General features: G+C 36.2%; 1 protein-coding gene across 6 annotated transcripts in view; it reads right to left on the bottom strand.

Moving 5' to 3' along the window:
- The window catches only part of LOC138709235 (serine-rich adhesin for platelets-like), a 305,457-nt gene that overhangs the window by 9,553 nt on the left and 274,239 nt on the right, over positions 1–21,665 (bottom strand). For 4 of the 6 annotated variants that reach the window (XM_069839859.1, XM_069839861.1, XM_069839860.1 and 1 more), the window contains 4 exons: positions 14,714–20,229; positions 9,601–10,137; positions 4,831–5,109; positions 1,641–1,741 (listed from right to left, as the gene is read on the bottom strand). In XM_069839859.1, coding sequence (XP_069695960.1) covers positions 1,641–1,741; positions 4,831–5,109; positions 9,601–10,137; positions 14,714–20,229 — 6,433 coding nt within the window. Of the gene's footprint in view, positions 1–1,585; positions 1,742–4,830; positions 5,110–9,600; positions 10,138–14,713; positions 20,230–21,665 lie in introns of those variants that run through there. The other 2 variants (XM_069839862.1, XM_069839864.1) reach the window with 2 other exon arrangements.

Here is a 21,665-nt window from a genome sequence, read left to right as displayed (position 1 = left end):
CGATTTCTTTTATATCACTACGACTAATACATAATGTTAACAAAAGTGGTTGCAGGTAGAAATTCAAATGTCCTTTTTAAATTAATATTGTTACATTTGTTACGCATCTCAAGATATTGTCCTACATTATTTCAAAGTGAATCTGAGAACATGTGTTAGCATTGCGTAGATATTTAATATTGTTTAATATATTTCAGTAGATGTATCTTTATCTTAGCTAGAATGGTTTTCTCATTGCATGTCTGGACGAAATGTGGTGGCTCCTGAAAATAAAGGGGCTGGCTCCTGTTTTTTTTTTGTTTGTTTCGTCTATTCCTAGTAAAAGTGAACTTTTATTGCATATAAGCTGCCTTTAAACAAATACTATACTGTACTTCGTTATTGTTATTATTAAATCCAAGTGGTATTTCTGTTGTTCACCGACTTACACACACAAGTACACGAATAAAGAGACTAATAATTAATTAATATCAATAATTATTAATACACCATTACTACTAAAATGGTGCTGCTTCTTTCCATTTATTTATTTGGTAGTGATTTCATTTCTTTTGGATTAATTTTATTGAGATTCTGAATAGACACACAGAATCGGTGCATGTAAAGTGTGAACTGTTGACTTGCAACTTGCTTTTCATGCAAAGCCAGTATGATTGATGTACACCTCAACTTGTATTAAAAGTAACCAAATGCAGGACTCTAGTAATAACACTTGAAGTATGTGAAATGCCTTTGAGATTGACAGTATTTGTTCTAACATCACTTCGTAATATAAAACTATAAAAAAAAAGTTGTCCATCTTATAGCTCTGGATAATGGTATGGTATGGTATGAATTAGGGATGGGGTTTGGGACAAGCTTACACGCACTTAGGCACTGGTACGGACACACTGTGCTACCTCCAAATTTCTGTGTGGGCGAGAAGTAACCGACATTTTGCCTGAGATTTTTCGTCAGGGACAGGGTTCTTTACATGTTGTAAATCTACAACACGCGCCTTCCAGCCCTTACTTCTCTTCCGGAGGAAGCCATACTTAGGATTTTATCGAACCTTTAAAATTCATGATAATAATAATAATAATAATAATAATAATAATAATAATAATAATAATAATGACAATAATAATAATAATAATAATAATAATAATAATAATAATAATAATAATAATAATAAATACAAGGATCAGGAGTATAAATAAAGGATTAAAAAAGAAGTTGAGAGGAGAATTATAAAAAGGGTGAAAGAAAGAGGAAGAAGAAAGGAGATTGGTAGAAAAACCTGAAATACTTTGAGAGAACTTGCTTCGCAATTGTTTCCTGCTCTCATAGGTTGACTAATGTGAGAGAGGTCACTGTCTTTTTGAGCTATATTTAAACTCAAGACTAAGTTGACAATGAAGCATACAAGAAAGAAGCCAAAGAAGAGCAAGAGAAGGAAGAGGAAGACAAGGACAAGCGTTTCAATAAACAAATGTATTTTTAATGAAAGGAAGAATACTCGTGATGGATTTTAGTTTGACGAGTGCTTTACACTTTGGAACCTTGAAATTACAACCTCACAGCTCCAGATATTGAATTGAATTACCTATCTCTCAATTCCTTTATTATAAAGTAGTAGTAATCCTTTTACTTTTCAGTACCTTTAAGGCTTTCTTAGAATTTTTATTCTGGCCAGGAATGTATCCCAAATCTGGGAGGCATTGATATGTCCTTTTTCCAGATTTTGTTATTTCACATCCACCTGGAAGAAAAATATTAAATAAGAAATGGAGTTGCTCAGATGAAAATTACCTTCAATGAATCAAAATGTATTAGTAACAATTTTATGTTGTGTGTTTCCATTGCTTTTAAATAGTATGTATGTATTTATTAGCATTGCAATTGGGTATACCTTGGTACACACCGATTGGCAGTGATATATAATAGACAATTACATTACAATAATTATAGAAATAAAATTACTATCTATAGCTACCTTTAGAGACAATTTATGCTATAAAAATATTTCATTTATAGCTCACTAAATAAGTGTAGTTTATTAAAATGGTTTCTCTCCATTTCATGTGATGTGAAATGCTGATAATTAGCCTTCGAAACAAAATCACGAAGAATATACAAAGATTAATCAGTAATAAATGAATAGTGTCAGAATATTGAAATCTAAGCAACACAATTTTATTAATTTTGTTCTCCGAAAACATTGGAAAGGCCACCAGTGTAATCTCAGTGTCATGAGCGTGACTTGTGAGTCAAGGTTAGGCCTACTCTCTGAGTTTTGATTCGTCCTAGATTTTCCCCAACTGTAAGGTGAATGTCAGGTATCCCCACGGCGAATCTTTGGCCTCATAATTTCACTATTACCGAACCCATCGATGCTAAATTACCTCGTAATTGATATGTCATCGTTAAATAACCGGTAAAAACATTGTAATAATTCTAAATGAATAAAGTTTCTTATGATAAATACCATGGTTTCCCTTCAAAATGAAAACTAATTTCATTTAATGCATAAGTAATGTAGGTCAGAAGATCTACTCCTTAGCTTTCTGTCTTAGTGTTAATGTGGATAACCATATCTGCGGACAAAATGCCTTACAGTCATTACTGACCTGCTGTGTTTTTTAATAATCTGTTATGTAACAACTCATTATCAACTGCGCAGAATTGGCGATAGCATAATATTTGTTAAGATGAGTCATAGGTTTTATCATGGGGTTACCTGATATGCACTGTACAGTTATGGAAAATCTCGGAAACAGAAGTAATCTATTTAAGTGGGACATCACGCCCCAACTCAGTCTCAGAACACGCATTGAGCTTCCTAAATCAGTAGCTGTAGCTTGTGCTCTATAGTTCTGTATTCGGAAAGTATGCATAGGATATAGACTACCGGTACCCTTTCAGCTCTTTGTAGTCACGCAGTTTTCATATGTTATACTCTACATTGGCTACTGAGCAGCTCAGTTGGCAGAGCATCTGGCTATGGAATGGAAGGTTTCGGGTTCAATCTTGTGTGGTGATGAAATTTTTGTCATTACCTACCAGAACTTCCAGAATGGCCCCGGTTCCATTCAGCCTCCTGTCAAATAGAGTGCTACATCTTATCATGGGTAAAAGGCAATCAGAATGTGGTGCCGACCACACCACTTCATTCAGTGCTGAAGTCAAGAAAGCAAGAAGCCACTACCTTCATGTACCCCATGTGTCTTCATGTAAAAGGGGATACATTTACCTTATAAGTTACTCAATATTTTATGAGACTACATAAACCAGAATAACGTTATAAATTTAGTGTACTATTTCCCATTGTTTGGTTTCTTCCTGTCCATTTATTATTAAGCCCTCGAGTTCCTATAGAATAAAATTTAAGAGGGAACGATTTCAATTATTATTAGGTTTGACCTTGAAGTAATGTTACAAGAGTTTAGTGGCAGGAAATTCAGCTGCATCATTTTACCACCTACATCTATTATTCCGATTGTAACCTTAGCTGCATTGAAAGGATCAATTGCTCTCCTGAAGCATCACCTATATTCGAAATCAAACTAAGTTCATTAGCAGTCTTTACTTTTTTGTAACTCTTACCTCTCTAAAACTAGGTATATTTCCACTAATCTCAAAATGTATTTGCAGCTATGTACTTGTAGGAGTTTCATTGTTAAAACAAAATCAATGGTTCAATGAACTTGTAAATATTTATATGGTTAAGTACTCTTTGTCTCTTGTGGCAGCTCACGAATAGTGAGAAGATTTATAAATTAATTAGGCCTATAATATATATTTTTGCACGATCGTGTTTTTTGTTGTTGTATTTACAGCTATTGTTGTTAGGCGTTGAAAGTTAGAATTTCCACACACAAACTTGTTGCTAGGAAACAATTCTTCATAATATAAAAGTATACTAAAATAGATCCATTATAGTGCACTTATTTTTACTTACAATTAATTAGTTACCATGACATTGGAGTTTTGCGAAGGCTTTGGAATAATATTGCTCTAAATTTTCAATGCAAAATATATTGTATTTACAGTTTTAAAAATATGACCGTGCAAAAAAAGTTGTACAGTACACGTTTGTGAGGTGCATTACAAAATCTCGGAAATTTAAAAACTCGCTCTTCTCATTTTTCATACTTTTCCTCGATTTTGTGAAAAGCACTTCCCAACCTTATGTCGTAATATACTATTTCAGATTACGCAGAAGAAGCTATTACATGTTTGGCAAGGGCAAAGTAGTTTTTCTACAGTAAAGAAACTACATTTAGTGAACTGTACTGATGACATTATGTCATTGTAAGCAATATTAATGACAATTTATATAGTGTGTTTAAAAATAATGAACTGAAAGTAATCGAAATGTTAGAAAAGTTTTGGTTAAGAACAGTCAGTGGTTGAATTGTACTATAACTTTCCTGGAAAATGTGAAGTACCAGTATCTTGTTCCAGTCTTAAGGAACTATTTGACGAGAGCAGTAAGAAATCTAAGAGACGAAAAGTGGAGGGATTATTATCAAATATGAGTAGACACAAACAAACTTACGCTAGGCAGATTAGTTTACGATTGGAATAACGTTAAAATGGAGTTTTAGGGAGCATTTTTTTCATAATTGTGTTTATTTTGTTTGAGGAAAACAAACTATCTGTCAATTATTGAACTGAGATATTTTCATTACAGGTTACATATGCATGCAAACACACACACTATGCTGATAATGCTTAGATTTTTTTTCCTTTTAGAGTCTTCATGTCTCTTCACCAGCCTATAGCCTACATGCAGCTTTTTCAAAGCACTGGTACATACATTGGTACATTTGCATGTAGTGCACTTGCCTTGGTTCTTAAGCATAAGGGTCCAGCGGTGAGTTTGTGGAGCAGATTGCTGGGTAGTGGGCAAGAAGTGCTGCAAGTCTTCATTGTCCTCTTGTGGCTCGCCATCCTGTAGCTGCTTTTTAGACTTCTCACCGTTGTTGTCCTCTCCCAGTCCAGAGTCTGACTGACTGGCAGCTGGTCGTCGCGGACATGATGGGAAGGACAGGCGCATTTCGAGCTCTGGTGGTTGCTGGGGGCATGCATTGCTTCCGGCAACAGTCACTGTCCATCCAGCACTGCCTGAACAAGCACCACTTTGTTGTCAGTGTTCAAGGGATTCTGCGTACTATTGGTTTTTACTTTTTCATTATACGAAGTATAAAGAGAAAGTATTGTGATGTTACAAAAAATAGATTTCGAGATTTTCGCTAAGTACAAATTATCATCATTCCTGATATCGAAAAAGTGACAAAGTGGCTATGGTCATGCTGTCTGTCTGTCGTTCTATATGTCCCAGTTGGTGATGGGAATTAGGGTTGCCAGATATGCGGTTTTACCCGGAACAATACGGTTTTAGCTCTTTTTATTCCACGTAGGCTACAGTGCGAGCCTTGAACCATACGCCAAATGTTACATTTTCAAATTTCAAATCCTGCGCGCAGTATCTACGTCACATCTGCAGTGTTGTTGGTGGTGGCGTAATAGTATGTATGACAATACCAGAAAAATTGGTGTATTTTTTAGATTAAACTGATGCACAAAAACCGAAAAATATTGTATTTGTAATAAGGGTCTTGCTAAGCTTTTCCCTATTAACAGTGATTATTTTCAGTAATGGCTACAAAATGGAAGGATGAAAAGAATAGAATACTGCAATGTTATAAAAAAATGAATTTTTTTGTATAATTAAACAATGATGAAAACTGTAATAAACTTTACAAGAAAATTTTGTTATGTAAATAAATAGTTAAATACGGCATATTTAAGTGGGAAGTACAGGTTAATTATAGGACCATATAAAATGAAAGAGTAAGTTTACAATATAATTATATGACGTAATAAATAATTACAATATATAATGCATAAATCATAATAAAATTAACATTGTATTAAATAATATGTAATACATTGGTTGGGTCACTGAATGGGAAGAAACTGCCTACTGAAGGATGAACTGGAAGGAATGGTGAAAGGAAGGAAGGTTCGGGGCAGAAGAAGATATCAGATGATGGACGACATTAAGATATATGGAACATATGCGGAGACTAAGAGGAAAATAGGAAAGATTGGAGAATGCTGAGTTTGCAATGAAAGACCTGCATTTGGGCAGAAAACTATGAATAAATGAATGAATGATTAAGTTCTCTTCTTATACACCTAATGTTTTTTTCTAAGGAACCGAATGTGGATGAAAAGTGTTCCTTATTTTCCATCTCAAAATCTGGCAACCCTAATGGGAATATACCTAGATATATCTGCAAATTTATTGAACTCCATACTGCTGAATAGATTGAAGTTACGGGGATCACAGTCGCAAATAGTGAAAACATTTGTTACGTGTAAGTGAATCTCTAAAATGAAGTTTGAAGAAAGAATGATTCTCTCTAGAGAGTTTTGTTATGAATAAAAACATATTTGAGCAGTTACATGCTTTCAGTTGAAGCAAGTGAAGCTTTGCTACGGTAACAATTTATTATAATGATCCAATTAATAAACAATATTTAATAAAATCAGTGGCTGTTCGCTATATAATCTATAGATGGTTGTAATTAACTCGTATTGACTATAAATTTTACATACTGAAAATGGCCTTCAAACCACACAACACAGATTTAATACGAAATATGAGTAAGGGGGTTCCTTTCTACAATAAAATTACGAATACGGTAAATCATAACTTTGTACAGGATCAGCTGTTATTAGTCATATCTTTACTTTATCTTATCTATAACTTTTAGGTTTAAATTGGAAATATTCATGATAAAGTCTTTTTCCACTACAAGCATTGCTATCGCCAAAGACCTCTGTTGTACCATGGTATTTTTTTTTTACATAATTATATATATTTTTGCCCTATGTTTAGAACTAGAGTGGGTCGACCTAAACTTTTAATTTCCAACTTCTCTTTCGTTGAATTCAAACTGAAGGGTTTAACAGCAAATTGGACACTGAATTCATGTTGAAAATGTATTAGTTGAATCACTCTCATGTTTAAATAAATAGCACTAGCAACAACAACGGTATTCATTTATCACTGCAGGCCATCTGCAATAAGCGATCGCAATACACAGATTAATGCCTTTGCTTGTAGAGTGAGAATTCCAATCACATGTTAAATGGCGGTGGCAGACCAATTACCACACTTCGCTGGACTGAATGGAAACAAGTTGTATTGCCTTTGCAGAGAGCTTTGAATGAATTAGACGGTGATTAGCAATAGTGATCCAAGCGCCAAAAACCTGTTTCGAGATATTGGCCATTGAAATAAATCTGTTTTTTTTTATAAAACATTTTATGCAAGAAGTATTATAATATTCATACTATTACAAAAAAAAAACAGCACAAATAATACCAAAAAAAGGCTAACCGATTTTTAATAAAAGACCAGCAGTTGAATTAATATTTCAAGGCAAAATAAATAAATGAATTTTATGCAATAAACGAATTTTTGCTTATAAATAACAGCAAATTTCAGATATCGCATTCTTGATTTTTTTCCGAGTTAAATTATCCTGCCATCAACAGATTTGTGCAAATATATATATATATATATATATATATATATATATACATTTTCAAATTGTCGGTTGGTCTATTATTGCGAAACTCCGTCCAATTGCTGCTCAGAAAGAAGTAATTGAAATACTATTGGGAGAAGTAAGAATTCATTCTCGATTCAATTAAAAAGAATATAATAAAGTTGGTAATAAAAGTGGTACAAACTTGCAACCAGACCAAAAACCACCACTCAAGAAAAAACCCTACATTCACATATTATAGCAACAGTACATTACATTTTGGTTTGGCTTTTCCGAGGAGGGGTGGATGCTTACACTTAGGCTTGCTCTGACCCATTATACGCCTTATACAAGGTAATTCTGTGACTTTGTTAACTTTTAGAGATTATAGTGGAGATCATTTTGAACAACTTTCATATAGGGGCGTTATTATACTAGTAGCATGTCTTGACAATACTGGGTGAACAATCCTTCGCGCGTCCGCACTTTCACGGTTTACAGGTAGTCGCGGAACCAGCTGCTAAACCTCCCACCTCCACTGCGCTAAAGGTCACGTCAGGCGTCAGTGTAAGTTGTACTATGGCAAGATAAGCACGTGTTCTTTAGGCGACGTAATACAGTATGTTGATTAAATTAATATGGCTCAATTCAGGTATCCTATTCCTCAAAGAGTATTAATGTATGATTCATACGCACATAAGAATCGGCTCATGTTGTAAGGAGATTGTTTCAAGAGAGATTCGCTGGTGTCCATGTTCCAAATCGAAGTTCGATTCAAAGCAGATGCCAGAAATGTATGGAAAATGAAGGGTTTGTTCGTGAGAGCAAGAAGGCAGTGCCATCACCCCCTCACAGTCGAATTAACTTAAATTTTGAATCTAATTAATGATGCAAACAATTTTCTGTTACCTAGTTTCAGAGGGATCGTTTCAATAATCTTTTAAAAAATGTTATTTTATAATATTTTTAAGTTCCTTTAGAGTGCGAAATATACGCGAAATTCTGTGTTTTTTTTTTTACAAAATATTCCCGAAATTAAACCGTTTTAATCACTGAAATCACCTTAAAATCACATTCCTAGTAATAACTTACACGACAAACTATAGGTAGATTTACTGCGGACTTTCTGACACCCGTTCACATGGTTATCAGCTTGACTCCTCTGAGACTTGCAAGTAGTGAAATTGGGCGCACGGAGGATTATTCACCCAGTATATTGTCCTTAATTAATTCTTTTCATTATGTCCACAGTCTTCAAGAGTAAAACATGGCCAATGCATAAAACTCTTAGATGTAACATTGAGTGAAGTTCAGTTTAATGAATTGTACGAAAAAGAAGTGGATATAGCAAATAAATCCAAAATATTAGAAACTGAAAATAGATGGAGCGACTCCCATTCTCGAAAGGGTAAATATATTCCATAGGTGTAGATAAATAATTCAGAGATGGAAAACAGAAATGAACGTTAATAATACTAGTACCGGTACCTATTTTTTTTTAAATAAGTATGAAATTGAATAGACCTACATACTATTTCTCTTTTTATTTATTTAGGTAAATTACTATCTTATGTTATTAATTTCATTTCGAGAAATTGTTAAATAAGTTTTAATACTTACACCTCCAGCTAATTCAGTGATATCAGCACACTTATCTTATGTCTTTTATATTTCTTCCTCGTGAAACACATCATAAAGGCTCTCGAACTTGATCCTCGAAAGGGAGTGATGATGATGATGATGATGATGATGATGATGATCGGACAGCGGATTTTCGGTCCCTACACAGCGACATGACGTACGTCTCTTGGGTTACGGAGGTATCATAGCAGTGACTTCAATGACCTCCCTGCAACTGTCATACATCTAACGTTCGGTTTCGGGACCGAAATTCTGCTGCCTGATGATGATGATGATGATGATGATGATGATGATGATGATGATATGTGATATATGATGATGATGATGATGATGATGATGATGATGAAATATTGCGAGTCCACTTCACATTCTTCCTTTGTCGAAAAAACGAAAGCTAAAGAGTGACACTTACCACTCCCTCCTCCTTGGTAGAAAGTCTCTGGCTTATGATGTTTCGTCCGAGATCGTGATCGATTGTGAAGGGGAACTCTGCGAGGCTGCCTGATAGGCCACCTCACTGGCAGCATGGCAGGGCTTGTTGCTCGATCAGGCTCAGAGTCACTACTCGAAGACACGGACGAAGACTCTGAACAGGCTAGCTCCCCAGAACCTTCCATTAGGTCGGCAGCCCTGAGGCGGGAACTTGGCAGACAGAGGTACGTGGTGCTTTGGTCAGAGTCTGCGGCAGAATCGCTGGGTTCCACCACCGTAGTCGGTAGCTTCTCCACTGACACAAGGGAATGTCTTCTGGTGCTGCTATTGCTATTTAGATCTGGCAGAATGGTAGGTGTCTCTTTGCCCTTGCTGCTCTCCTCTGGTGAGGGTCGACTCTGAATTGTGTACTGTCGTATCCTGTTGTCATCTCCACCAACAACTGTTACAGTTTTTTGCAATGCAGTACATCTCCTCCGAGGCAGCCTGCCTTCTATGTCTGACACATCTGTTGTTACTGTGAACAACAAATCGTTAAATAAAAATAATTACGAAGATATATATAGCCTTAGACACAAAAAATTACCGCTTTCCTGTAGCGTGAATTTGTTTAAGTCCACTTTCGGCAGCGTCTGGTTCACACGACCAGGGAAAGGATATTTATTTTGTACCTAATTTACTGCTTGAACATATCTCCGTTATAAATTATTAATAACTTATAACACTTAACCTATAAACAGAAAAAAACAACAAACAAACAAAACAAAGGAAGAAAGTTGTGCATAAGAAATTCTTTCACGTGTAAACCTAAGCTCTCAAGGAATCAACTAAAGCCTTCCGAAGGGGACTTCGTGTATGGCAGTCTTTCGTTTTTTTTTTTTTTGTCTAAGACTTTACATCAATTAAATTTTCAGTTCTCGTTATAGGCTTTGTATTATGCAAAGCTATGTTAAGTAAAATTGTTCAAATTATCCATAAGCGTATTCTTATAGATCTCTATTGCAGGTTATAAAAATTTCACATGGCTAGAGTTCTCTGTCTGACGTAACTTCTATCTCGGGGATAGACATAGACAACATAAAGTAATAATGAAGAATGCTTTCAAATTTCACACTAGTCCCCAATATTAACGATGCTACCGCATCTGAGACTTCAACACTTCATCACTAATTAGCAAAAAAATGAACATAATACCACAGTCTAGTATATACAGTCACGAAGCTCAATACGTAGGGAATATGCATCCATAGATAGTTTCTAACTGCTAGGATCGCTACTATCGCCTCATCACAAACAATGCGAAATAGTACCGGCACAGTCTATTGTTCCTAGTACCCTCAACAGCTTCGTGACTGTACATACTAGATTGTGATAATACGTACACACATCTTAGCACAGAAGATTCTGCAAATGTATAGCCTATATGCAATACACTTCTTGCTCTCTCTCTTTTTCCAACGGATAGGGCTATTTTCAGTTTTCAAGATAATTTGCATAAATCTATAACAGTAATGAAAGAATGTTTCAAACCCAGTAGTGCAGAACATTTAGCTAATAAGGTATAAATTAAATAACGAAAACAGGATACCATGCTGCATATGCAAGAAAACCAGCCATGAAGAGAAATACTGCTAATTCACGTTATTATACTACGGTCTAGTATATAGGCTACAGTCACGAAGCTTGAGTTGTTGAGGGTACTAGGAACAATAGACTGTGCCAGTACTGTTTCGCATTGTCTGTGATGAGGCGACAGTAGCAATCCTAGTGGTTAGCAACTATCTATGGATGCATATTCCCTACGTATTGAGCTTCGTGACTGTATATACGGGACTGTGATTACACTATGAAACTGTTTAAATTTAACTGCTTGTTATAAACAAGAAAGCATTGTTGAAAATCAAATTGGATGTGTGTTTATTGTTTATCGCTATGAATCACAACCAGAATTCTCAGTTACATTTCCAATATAATATATCGTCAACAACACTATTTAATCACTTTCCAAAATATGCAAAGTGCACTATATAATAATAATTATTCGATATGAAAGGTTTATTACGCAAAGAGTTGGAATTTATTTTTCAATTTACTTTATACTTCCTATCGAAGTAAAAAATACTGGTAATAATTATTATACCACCAACAAAACCAATGCTTAAAAATAAACCACAGCATGCCTTTCAGAAATCAGTTTTGTTTCAACATTGAATAAGTTCGAATATGTTTCTTTGCATCGAGTCTGATGTGTTTCGTCAGATCGACTTTGATGACATCAGTGCTTTCTCTGTGAAGAAAGTGCGAAGGAAGTCTTTATAATTCACAGAATAGGGGTGGTAAGCACAATAAGCCTCAGGCTGCAGTGTAAGTCTTCAGGTCCTTCCTCTGTACAAAGTAAAAAAAAAAGCATGTATTTTGATTCCAGTAATTTATTGTTTTCTGAATTATAACATTTAATTTAAAACTAATTTAAACTAAACATGACTTGTATAATAGATGCTCATAAACATTGTTTGTGGGAGTTGGGGGGCGGCAAATTTTAGCACTGCCTAGGGACGGTACTATATCTAAGTCCGGCCGTGTGTAAGTGTTTCGAGAAATACATTTTGTAATGCTATCCAGCAGTCTTAACAATGCGAGATAAATGAGTTTAGATATATGGCAAAGGTAATGTTGATTTGTTTCTGTTACAAGAAGAGTAAATCCAGAAAACAGAAAAGATGCTACTTCTAAAATGACAAAATAACACAGAATTAATAAACTAAGACATTTGATTGGAGCAGTGAAAACAACAATTTGACGTAGGCTACAATGGATACTTGCAAATGTGGAAGCAGTGGTATTGTATTGTATTTATTAACATTCCATGGTATTCATACATTGCTTACAGCTAGAATATGGAACAAGTTAAAAAACTTAATATTGTTATAAAGTCTAAATTTATAGTCACAGTCTAGATGAAATATATACAGACGAGATTTACAATATAGTCTACTAGTACAACACATAGTTTTAGTACTGGTATCAATTTCATGAAGTGTTACTGAATGTCATGAATTCACCTACAGAATAGAAGGCGTGAGAAATTAGGTACTTCTTTAATTTGGCCCTAAATAATCTTGTTTTGAGTTTCATTTTTTATATCGACAGGGAGGCTATTAAAAATTGTTATTGCCATATAACGCACTCCTTTTTGATAGCATGATAGACTTGCCGTTGGAGTATGAAAGTCATTTTTTGACGTGTATTTATGCTATGAACTGTTGAATTAGTTACAAAGTTTTCACGATTACATACGAGGAAGATTATTAATGAAAAGATATACTGACAAGCCATGGGCATTATTTGTAGTTTTTTGAAAATAGGACATGATTCCCTAGATTTGGCACCTACTATTATTCTAATTAGGTACTCTTTTTTGTAATAGAAATATACTGTTACTCTCTGTGGAATTTCCTCAGAATATTATTCCAAAACTCATTACCGAGTGGAAGTATGGTGAATGAATACCTACACAGATTAGCTGAAAAAGAGTGCTACAGTAAAGCTGAAATCATAAACAAAAATGAACAAGTTATCAGAATAAATGAGTAATTTACAAATGACTGAAAGCTAATGGAAAATACGTTATTGATAACTAAGGACAGAATTAACATACTAAGCTTGCCAAGAAATACAACTGTAAGAGTAAGTTGTTTTATTCAGGATAGAAATAGTGTGTGATTGAACACATAATACAAGAAAAAGTGTTTATATGAAATAAGCACATGAAACGCCAGATAAGAACCATCTACAAAACTTCAAACACCTAAATATAATAATAATAATAATAATAATAATAATAATAATAATAATAATAATACTGTGACTGATGTAAATCGGGAAACTAGAAGAAAATTATGCAAGTTGGTTAATTCTGGATAACAAATAAAAGAAGTGACATGGCAGAATGGTTTTGTTGTCCATGAAAATCGAATTGGTCAAGAATTTAGTAGTAAAATATATGAAATATTTTTTCATCTATTGTTCAGGATAGTTACGAGTAACTTATAGCTAGGAAGTTGGTAACAAAACTGTTAAGTTTTGTGAGTTTAGACTATATCTCTACTGAGTGAAAAGTAATAGAGCATCTCTCAGTATCAGTGAAGCAGAATGACTAACATGTACAGCCGGATGGTAACCAAACATGTGCTCCAATCGTCCACAGCCTTGGAACAAGAAAATTATATTAAAAAACAATAATTTGTAATTTTAAAGTTCGTAAATCCCAATCTAAATTAATTTACCCATACATATATATATATATATATATATATATATATATACAATTATAATTCACTATACTCATTATAACAAATAACTATGAACATTTTCATTTTATCAAAAGAAATGCTCCTTTTAGGTTCAGAAAAAAAAAAAATTTGTACTCCGAAAATATTCGTTCTACGTCACAAGATGTTACTGGAGCAAATTTGGTACAGTATTTATTACTATCATCAGGTGAACAACTACTTTGTGAATCTAATAGTGTATCTCGTATGTGGCACATAATATTAAATCCATAATTGTTTTTAAGAAAATGTTTCTTTTCTATTGTAATGGCAGCTAGGAAGTTCGTATCATAATTCCGATGTTGAACTTGGGCTGTAACACAACCGAATGCATAACAGCATGAGACGTCAACATTTAACAAAGAATAATCCGGGATAAAATAAACGTGTTACAAATTTCTGTTGCATGATTATTTAATAACAGATTAGTTTACTTTTTTGGAATCATGCATTATATTCACATTACGTAAATAATGCAATAATAACACAATAGCTCACTTTGTTCAGAATCTAAAATATTAATATAAATTAACAATATTCTTCAAACTATTCACGAATCTACACAGATCCACAGAATGCCACTATGCATTGTTTATGTGAACATATTATGCATCATCTGTAGTGAGCGGCAGCAGGGCGAGCCACGGATGATATCTATACTCCTTGCTGTACTCAACTGAAATCTACTGCTTTGGTACGAACTTCCTAGCTCTGGTTATGAGGTATACCTCAGTTGCTTTTGGTTACTTAAATTCAATTCACCTTCTCCACAGCTGCTATCTGGAGTGCTTCGGCCATCTTTCAGTAGATAGAAGTTAAGCCATCCCTTGGAGAGCGTTAAGAGGTCTTTATCTTCTGTATGTGGAGCCAGAGCTGCCTTGCCCTGATAGTTGTGTGTGGTTTTCTTATCTTCATGCTCCTCACTCATAGTTTCCTCTGGAATCCTGTTCTGCCTTGTTATCTTCTCTGCTCGAGGAATTCTTGACTGACACGTGGGTCTCCGAATAACTGGTCTTGTGGCATCATTGCTTGTTGAATTGATATTTGCGCTTAAGTTACTGTTTTCATCTTGGCTACTATTGTTACTGTCAATATTGTATTTGTGTGGATTGTGTAGTAGAGTTTGTCTGTACTTAGTATACGTCATGTTGATGTTGTTTGGTTGATTGATACCAATACAACTATGTGGAACTATGTTACACCGATCTCCGAGAACATTTGCAACACCGATTTTTCTGCTAACTCCACCTGCTCCAATTGGTAAAGATGGTCGCCTGTCATTTACTAGCCGTGCCTGATCTTCTGTGGAAGATTCCAATGAGGCACTTCTTTCTTCAGGTATCACTTCAAACTTCTGATGGAATCTGGCTCCAAGTAGATTGGCAGATCTTCTAACTGGTGGAGCATAAAGGAGACGTGAAGTTCTTCGAACGGGAAGATGAGAGTTTCTCTGAGTTTTTTGCATCGTAATGGCAGTATCTGGGCTAAGCTTTCGTGCTCCTACAGGAGATTTCATAATAGGGATAGAAGATTTGACTGGAAGCTGAGATTTTATCATGTTTCTGATCGAGTCAGGAGACAAATCTGATTTGTCAGTCTGGAGAGATAGGTTGGGAGATGATAAACTTTTATCTTCATCAGATTTAAGTTGTGGTGAAGTTTGACAGGAAGCTGTGCTAAGAATTTTCTCTTCAGGTACGGTTTCTTTTATTCTTTGATCTATTTCTTTATTTGCTTTTGTCAAATCTGCTTTTCGGTTATGCCCATGTTCTGTCTTTTGCATCTGAACAACATCTGGGGAAGATCTGATCACATGCTTTGCATTTTCACTAATTTGATCAATCTTTAATTTTTTCTCGATGCTTTTGTTTGGTTTATTTTTATTTTCTTCAGGCACTTTTGGTTTTTTTGCTTCTCGTTTCTCAATAGTTTTTGGGACGGATTCGTTTACTTCTGGAGATGGTGAATCTTTGATGGTGCCTTTTCCAATAGCAGCTAGTTTCTCTGCATTTGATATTTTACTATCACATGTTGCACTTTGTGGAAGACTCTGGTCTTCAGTAATGAGGTCTCTTTTAACTGAAGTCTCGCATTTTGTTTCAGTATCTTTGGGAAGTTTGCGCTCTCTTTGTTTTTTATTTTTTGTAAAATTCTTTGTTTCCAGTGAAATTTCTTGTCCTTCAGGTTTCTCTTTGCTTAAGACTAGAGTTTTCTTATCTTGTACTTCAAATTCTTCACTGGGCTTAATCTCTTCATTTTGTGCTATTTTCATTTCCGGCAGAGTTTTTGGTTTACGTTTTTGCACTCTGTGTTCTTTATTTTCATTTTCTTTGGCATCTGATGTTCTTAATTTTGTATCTTGTTTGAAAGTGCTTCTTTCTTCTACCACATCACTGTTATTTGATAGATGTGGGGTTGCCATACTATGCATAGAAATTATTTGTTCTGTTGTTGGTTCTTTATTGATCACTTCTCCATTTTCAGAAGGATGTTCAGACTTTACAGAAAAATCTTTCTTTGAAGAGTCTTTGTCTTTTTGTGATGATGTCTTTCGTCTGGAAGCTTTAAACCGTTTCACAGGTGGACTACGTTCTTCTGGTATTTGTTCCTTTTGGATCATGTCCCCCATATTAGTTGAAATTTCTAATGGTACACTTTGTTCTATGGGTTTCCTTTCTTGATCATCATTCCTAGAAACAATGAATGTTCCACCAGTATTACTTTCTGATATAGGATGAAATAATGCTGAAGTAAGTGACTTAACACGCCGTAAACGATGTATTTTATTTTCATCTTTCTCACTATTTACTGGTAATGATTTCGCGGAACTAGTTTGGTCCACTACAGTAAACACTTCCTCCGACGCAGTCTCAACTTGCGGAACACCCGACATATTTATTGTATCATCTGGTACATCAGAGTTCTGTATATTATTTGGCACTTGCACTGAGTGAATGCTGGTATGAACATTAAGTGGTACTGTTTCCATCTGGGCATTGGAAGCAGTCTCTAGTGATATATCTTTATTCTTAAGTCTTTTCTTTTTATTCTTTTTCAGTTCCATTTGTTGGTGTCTTTGGGACAACTTCTTCTTCAACCTGTCTGGCATACTTTGAGATACAGCTTGTTTATCAACATCCTCTTCCACTTCTATTTTACCTGCTTCATCAATCCCAGATGCCATTGACACAAAGAAAGCTTTACCTTTTCCTCTAGGTGTCGCTGCATTTATTCTCCTGTGTAAGTCATATTTTGAGATGGATTCTTCTGGCAGTAGCCGTACAATATCACCTCTCACTGGCTTCGAGTCATGTTTATTAGGTTTGTGTTTGTTCGTACACGAAGAGGGCCTATCTTCCAGACTGTCGACCAGACTTAGACACTCTGAGTCGCTATTGCTGTTGCTAGAACATTCACCCGACGACGTGTTGACAAGCATTGACACGGATCTTGGTAGAGCCGAGTAACGTGGCACAACTAATTGCACATCGTAGTTCTTGCGGTATGTACTTCCTGTGCCAGTAATGGAGCTCAGTGGCCCATGCATGGGAGATGGGGGCAAGGCATTGGCGGCAGATAACCTCCTATTCATCCACAATCTGTGGCGCTGATGTTGTACTCTAACTGTTCTCTCCTCATCAGTCAGCCTGCTCCAGCTATAAGGTGCTGAATCCTCGCTTTTGGTTGGGTTTAAAATTTTTGGATCGAAGATTTCTACTTCACGACTTACTGGTTGAGTCTTCACAACAGAAGACGAGTTAGATTTAGCAAGTGGGTACGTTTGAGTACCACAGAAACTTGTACTTGCTTGCATTGTAGTAGAACCACTTGGTCTGATCACTAGATAAGTCTTAGTACTAAAGAAATCAACGTCCTGGTTCTTGGATGGGAGAATTGACAGTTTGTTATGTGGAGATTTAGTCTTAGTTCCACAGAAACCGTCACTGGGACATTTTGAACTATTCTGCACCATTGTAGGCTGTATAATTATTTCCCACGCCCTAGATTGGTGTCTACAAAGCACTGGCTCTGTGTTGGTGGATGCTTGCTTGTTTGGTCCCCGTACTGCTTCTGTTAGGATTTCTACCTCGTCGCTTTTTTTTACTTGGTTATTGTTTTCTAATAAATTAGATGTACCACAGAAATCTTCTACAAGTCTAGAATCGGGTTCTGTGGCGTGTCCACTGTCTCCAGTCTGCTGCTCTGAGCTTGATTCTGTTGATTGTGACTTCGCTAATTTAGCAGAATCAGTGTCATCTTTTACTCCATTAGAACTAAAGTTTCTACTCAGCATATGTAGCATAGGCCTGCTCTCATTGTCAATATTCTCATTCATGAACTCGATATGACCAATGGATTGCTCAGAATCCGACACTTGGGTGTACTTGCTGTGTTGCATGGTACCTGTCATGTTACCCCTGATGACACTAGCTGGTCTTCCGAGTATAATTGGGTCGGACCTCACGCTTAAAGTTGCATCCTGTGTGGAATACGTGTGATCACTAGATTGGGGAGATATTGAGCTGACTGGCGATCTGGGATCAATTGATGGTCTCTCTGGAGATGATGCACTCATGCTAGACTCTGATGTTTGTCCCACTGGCGTTATGCTACAGGACTCTGAAGCTCTGTCAGATGACAAACTCTGAGATCTCTCTGGATCGGGTGTACTCACACAGCATTCCGTTGGCGTGAAGCTCACTTCTCCTCCAGGAGTCGAACTGGGAGTCCTTTGTCGCCTATCGGGCGACTCTGTTATTTCACTAGCTGCAGAAGTCCTATTCTGATTGGTGGATGGTCTGCTGTCTGTAGAGGGAACTTCCATTGTCTGTGAAGAAGATAATTCATCCCTAGACGAACTTCGTGGCTCCAAAGTATCTTCAGTATCCCGACTTTTGTTCATAGTGGACGATTGCCTCTCGCGATCGCTATGGACAGATTGATCTCTCCTGGATGTGCTTCGTTCTTTGGCTGATTTACTACTGCCACCAGAGCTCTGTCTAGATTCTTTGTTAGAAGATGATTGGGACACACTTACAGACTGGATACTTTCTGATTGTGTTGTAAATTCTTCATTATTCGAACTTTTGGGCTCAATTGATTCAGTAGATTTGGGTTTATGTTTATTCATTCCTTTGTAGAGAGACGATGAATTTTCACCTTCAGTAGGTTCTACATCCATTGTCTGAGATGATGATATGTGATTGTTTCCCAAACTTGCTTGTTCACCAGATTCAGTGTTGGAGTGTGAATTCAGCCCAGCATCTGGTTCTGGTAGTGATAACGTTCTACTGTCAGTAGATTCTATTTCTAAAGTTTGAGACGACGATAAATCATCTTTGGCTGAACTTTGTGGTTCAGTCGAAACTGCAACGTCTTGTGGACTGTGTATAATATCTTTGTTCTGCGTGCTCTCAATTGACTGTATACTGAATGTCTGGGAAGAAGATAAATCGTCTTTGGCAGAACTTTTTGGCTCAGTTGATGTTGAGTTTAGTGAGATTTTTCTCTTTTCTTTACCTGAACCGGTTGCACACTTGTTCTCCGTAATTTTATGAAGTGAAAGACTTTCATTGACCGATTTTGGTGGTTCAGTGGAAGTTGAGGTATTTTGTAAACTGAGTTTCTTTTCTTTTTTCGCAATGGATGCAGAGCTACTTTGTGCGGAAGATACATTCAATGTCTGGGAAGAAGGCAGGTCAGATTTGACCGAGTTCTCTAGTTCGGATGTGTCTGGTGTTTTAGGTTGGTTTTGTTTCACGTTCAATTCTACGGATTGTGATTGTGTTTCTGTTGAGTTTGTGATTTCTTTCTCAGGACTAATTGACGACGCATCCTCCTTGATTGAGCTCACAGGTTCCAGTGTGTCAGAGGACCTTTTCCCCGGCACAGAGTCACTCACTTCTTCTGTCACAGTGTCCAGTGTTGATCTCGTAGGAGCATTGGTGTGTAGTGGTGTAACTCTTGTCCCTTTGTTCCCCATGGAGGTGTCGCTTGAGGAGGAGTCGGAATATGTTTCTTCCGAAGAGGAGGTACTCGGCTGTACTGGGGGGTTGCTGGAAATGGAATCAGGAGTGGCGACAGGCACAGTGGCCACTCCGCTATCACTGGAGCTGGAGCGTTGCTTGTTTAGCGAGTACTTGCGCATTACTGTCTCCGGCACAGAGTAGCGCCGGTGTGGAAGGCCCGGGTTCGAAGGCACCTGGTCACCCTGAGTTTTCCTACTTATTCCTCGACCTGTCCCCATTTCTTCCTCCTCCAATACTGCACCAGTGTCCCTGTGGAAATGAGAAAATGTATTTTAATTCTTTTTCACTGTAGAAAGCAGAAGAAATATGCTGTTCTCATTTAGAGGTAAAAGATTTTCTTTGTGTATGTTTTAATTCTTTCTCACCACAGAAAGAAAAGAAAAGAGGCCTATTATATTCTTCTCAGTCAGAGGCAGGAATTGTTCTACTAAAATTCTACTCATACCTTAGGAACTTTAGAATTTGAATATAGTTTTGGAATATGAGACGACAATTTGTTGGAATTCGCATGAATGTGAACACAACTGGTTTTAATTAATGTTTTGGTCGTTGCCACTTTGGTCCTTCTAAATAATTCGTACTGTGAAACTGGTAAGTATTGCATTTTTCAGAGTATTTCTTATATAGGTACCCATAGTTTATTTTCACGACTGTTGTGAAAACACACGAACATTTTCGTACTTCTTTATCCGAGCTTTGTAGATACTTTCGAGGAGCGTACACTCTGGGTATACTAGGTAAACATTGCGTACCCAATATGCTAATTAAAAAAATTGTGGTAGGATTATAAAATGATTCTTTCTTTAGTTGTTTGCTCTGTCCATTGAGAATACAGAGAAAATACATTGACAGCAACTACTGTTTCTGCAAAAGGATTATTGCATTCCTACTGATAGTCCCTGAATTGCTTTGTAAACTTTCGTTGGTCTCTCTCAGTGTATGGTCAGTGGTGGTGGGTAATGCAGTCTTACTTGTACTAGTTATTTCAATCTGTTATGAGTTACTATGTTACAATACTGAAATTTCTTTGGTGATTGATTATATTTTCCAGTGTCCAATGCTTATAATATTACAATAAGTACTTATTTTTTTTTAAGTTTCGTCTGTAAGCGGCAATACTTTAGGTATCCTACAAGGAAAGCTCAGCTCGGACTCCTCGCGGCACGCATGCTATACCCCTCTTACACCCATGCAGTAGGCGTAATAGCATGCTGGGAACGGGAACATACGTCATCTGCACGAGACATTCACGCCCGCTAGTTTCTGTGCACTGAGGTTTCCTTGTCGGATTCCTATATCCTTCAGCATATTACTTATTTTCCTTGATATATGAATTGTTGCAGAAATAATTTCATTTAAAGATTTAAAGTGAAAAATTTTATTGTAAATTGTGCACTCTGACAGACTTTACCTATAAAAAAGAAAATTAATTATAGGAAGTTCAAAACCTAACAAATCCTTACTTTGGCGATGTTTGTTATTTCCAAGAGAACAGGCTGTTTGGTCCAAAAATGGTTACAGTAATCTCAACAAATTAGATAATTCTACAAGAAATCTCAAAGATCGTGCTTGAGAGATTCATTGGCATAACCACAAGTTGGTTGCACAAATCTTTGATGAAACAGCAGTGATCTCAGCTCATGCAGGTGAAATGACAACTTAAGTTTACGAACTTTACCCAAAGA

Source organism: Periplaneta americana, chromosome 11 (assembly GCF_040183065.1).
Source record: "Periplaneta americana isolate PAMFEO1 chromosome 11, P.americana_PAMFEO1_priV1, whole genome shotgun sequence".
Lineage (NCBI taxonomy): Eukaryota > Metazoa > Arthropoda > Insecta > Blattodea > Blattidae > Periplaneta > Periplaneta americana.
This window is presented reverse-complemented; position numbering and strand designations above follow the sequence as displayed.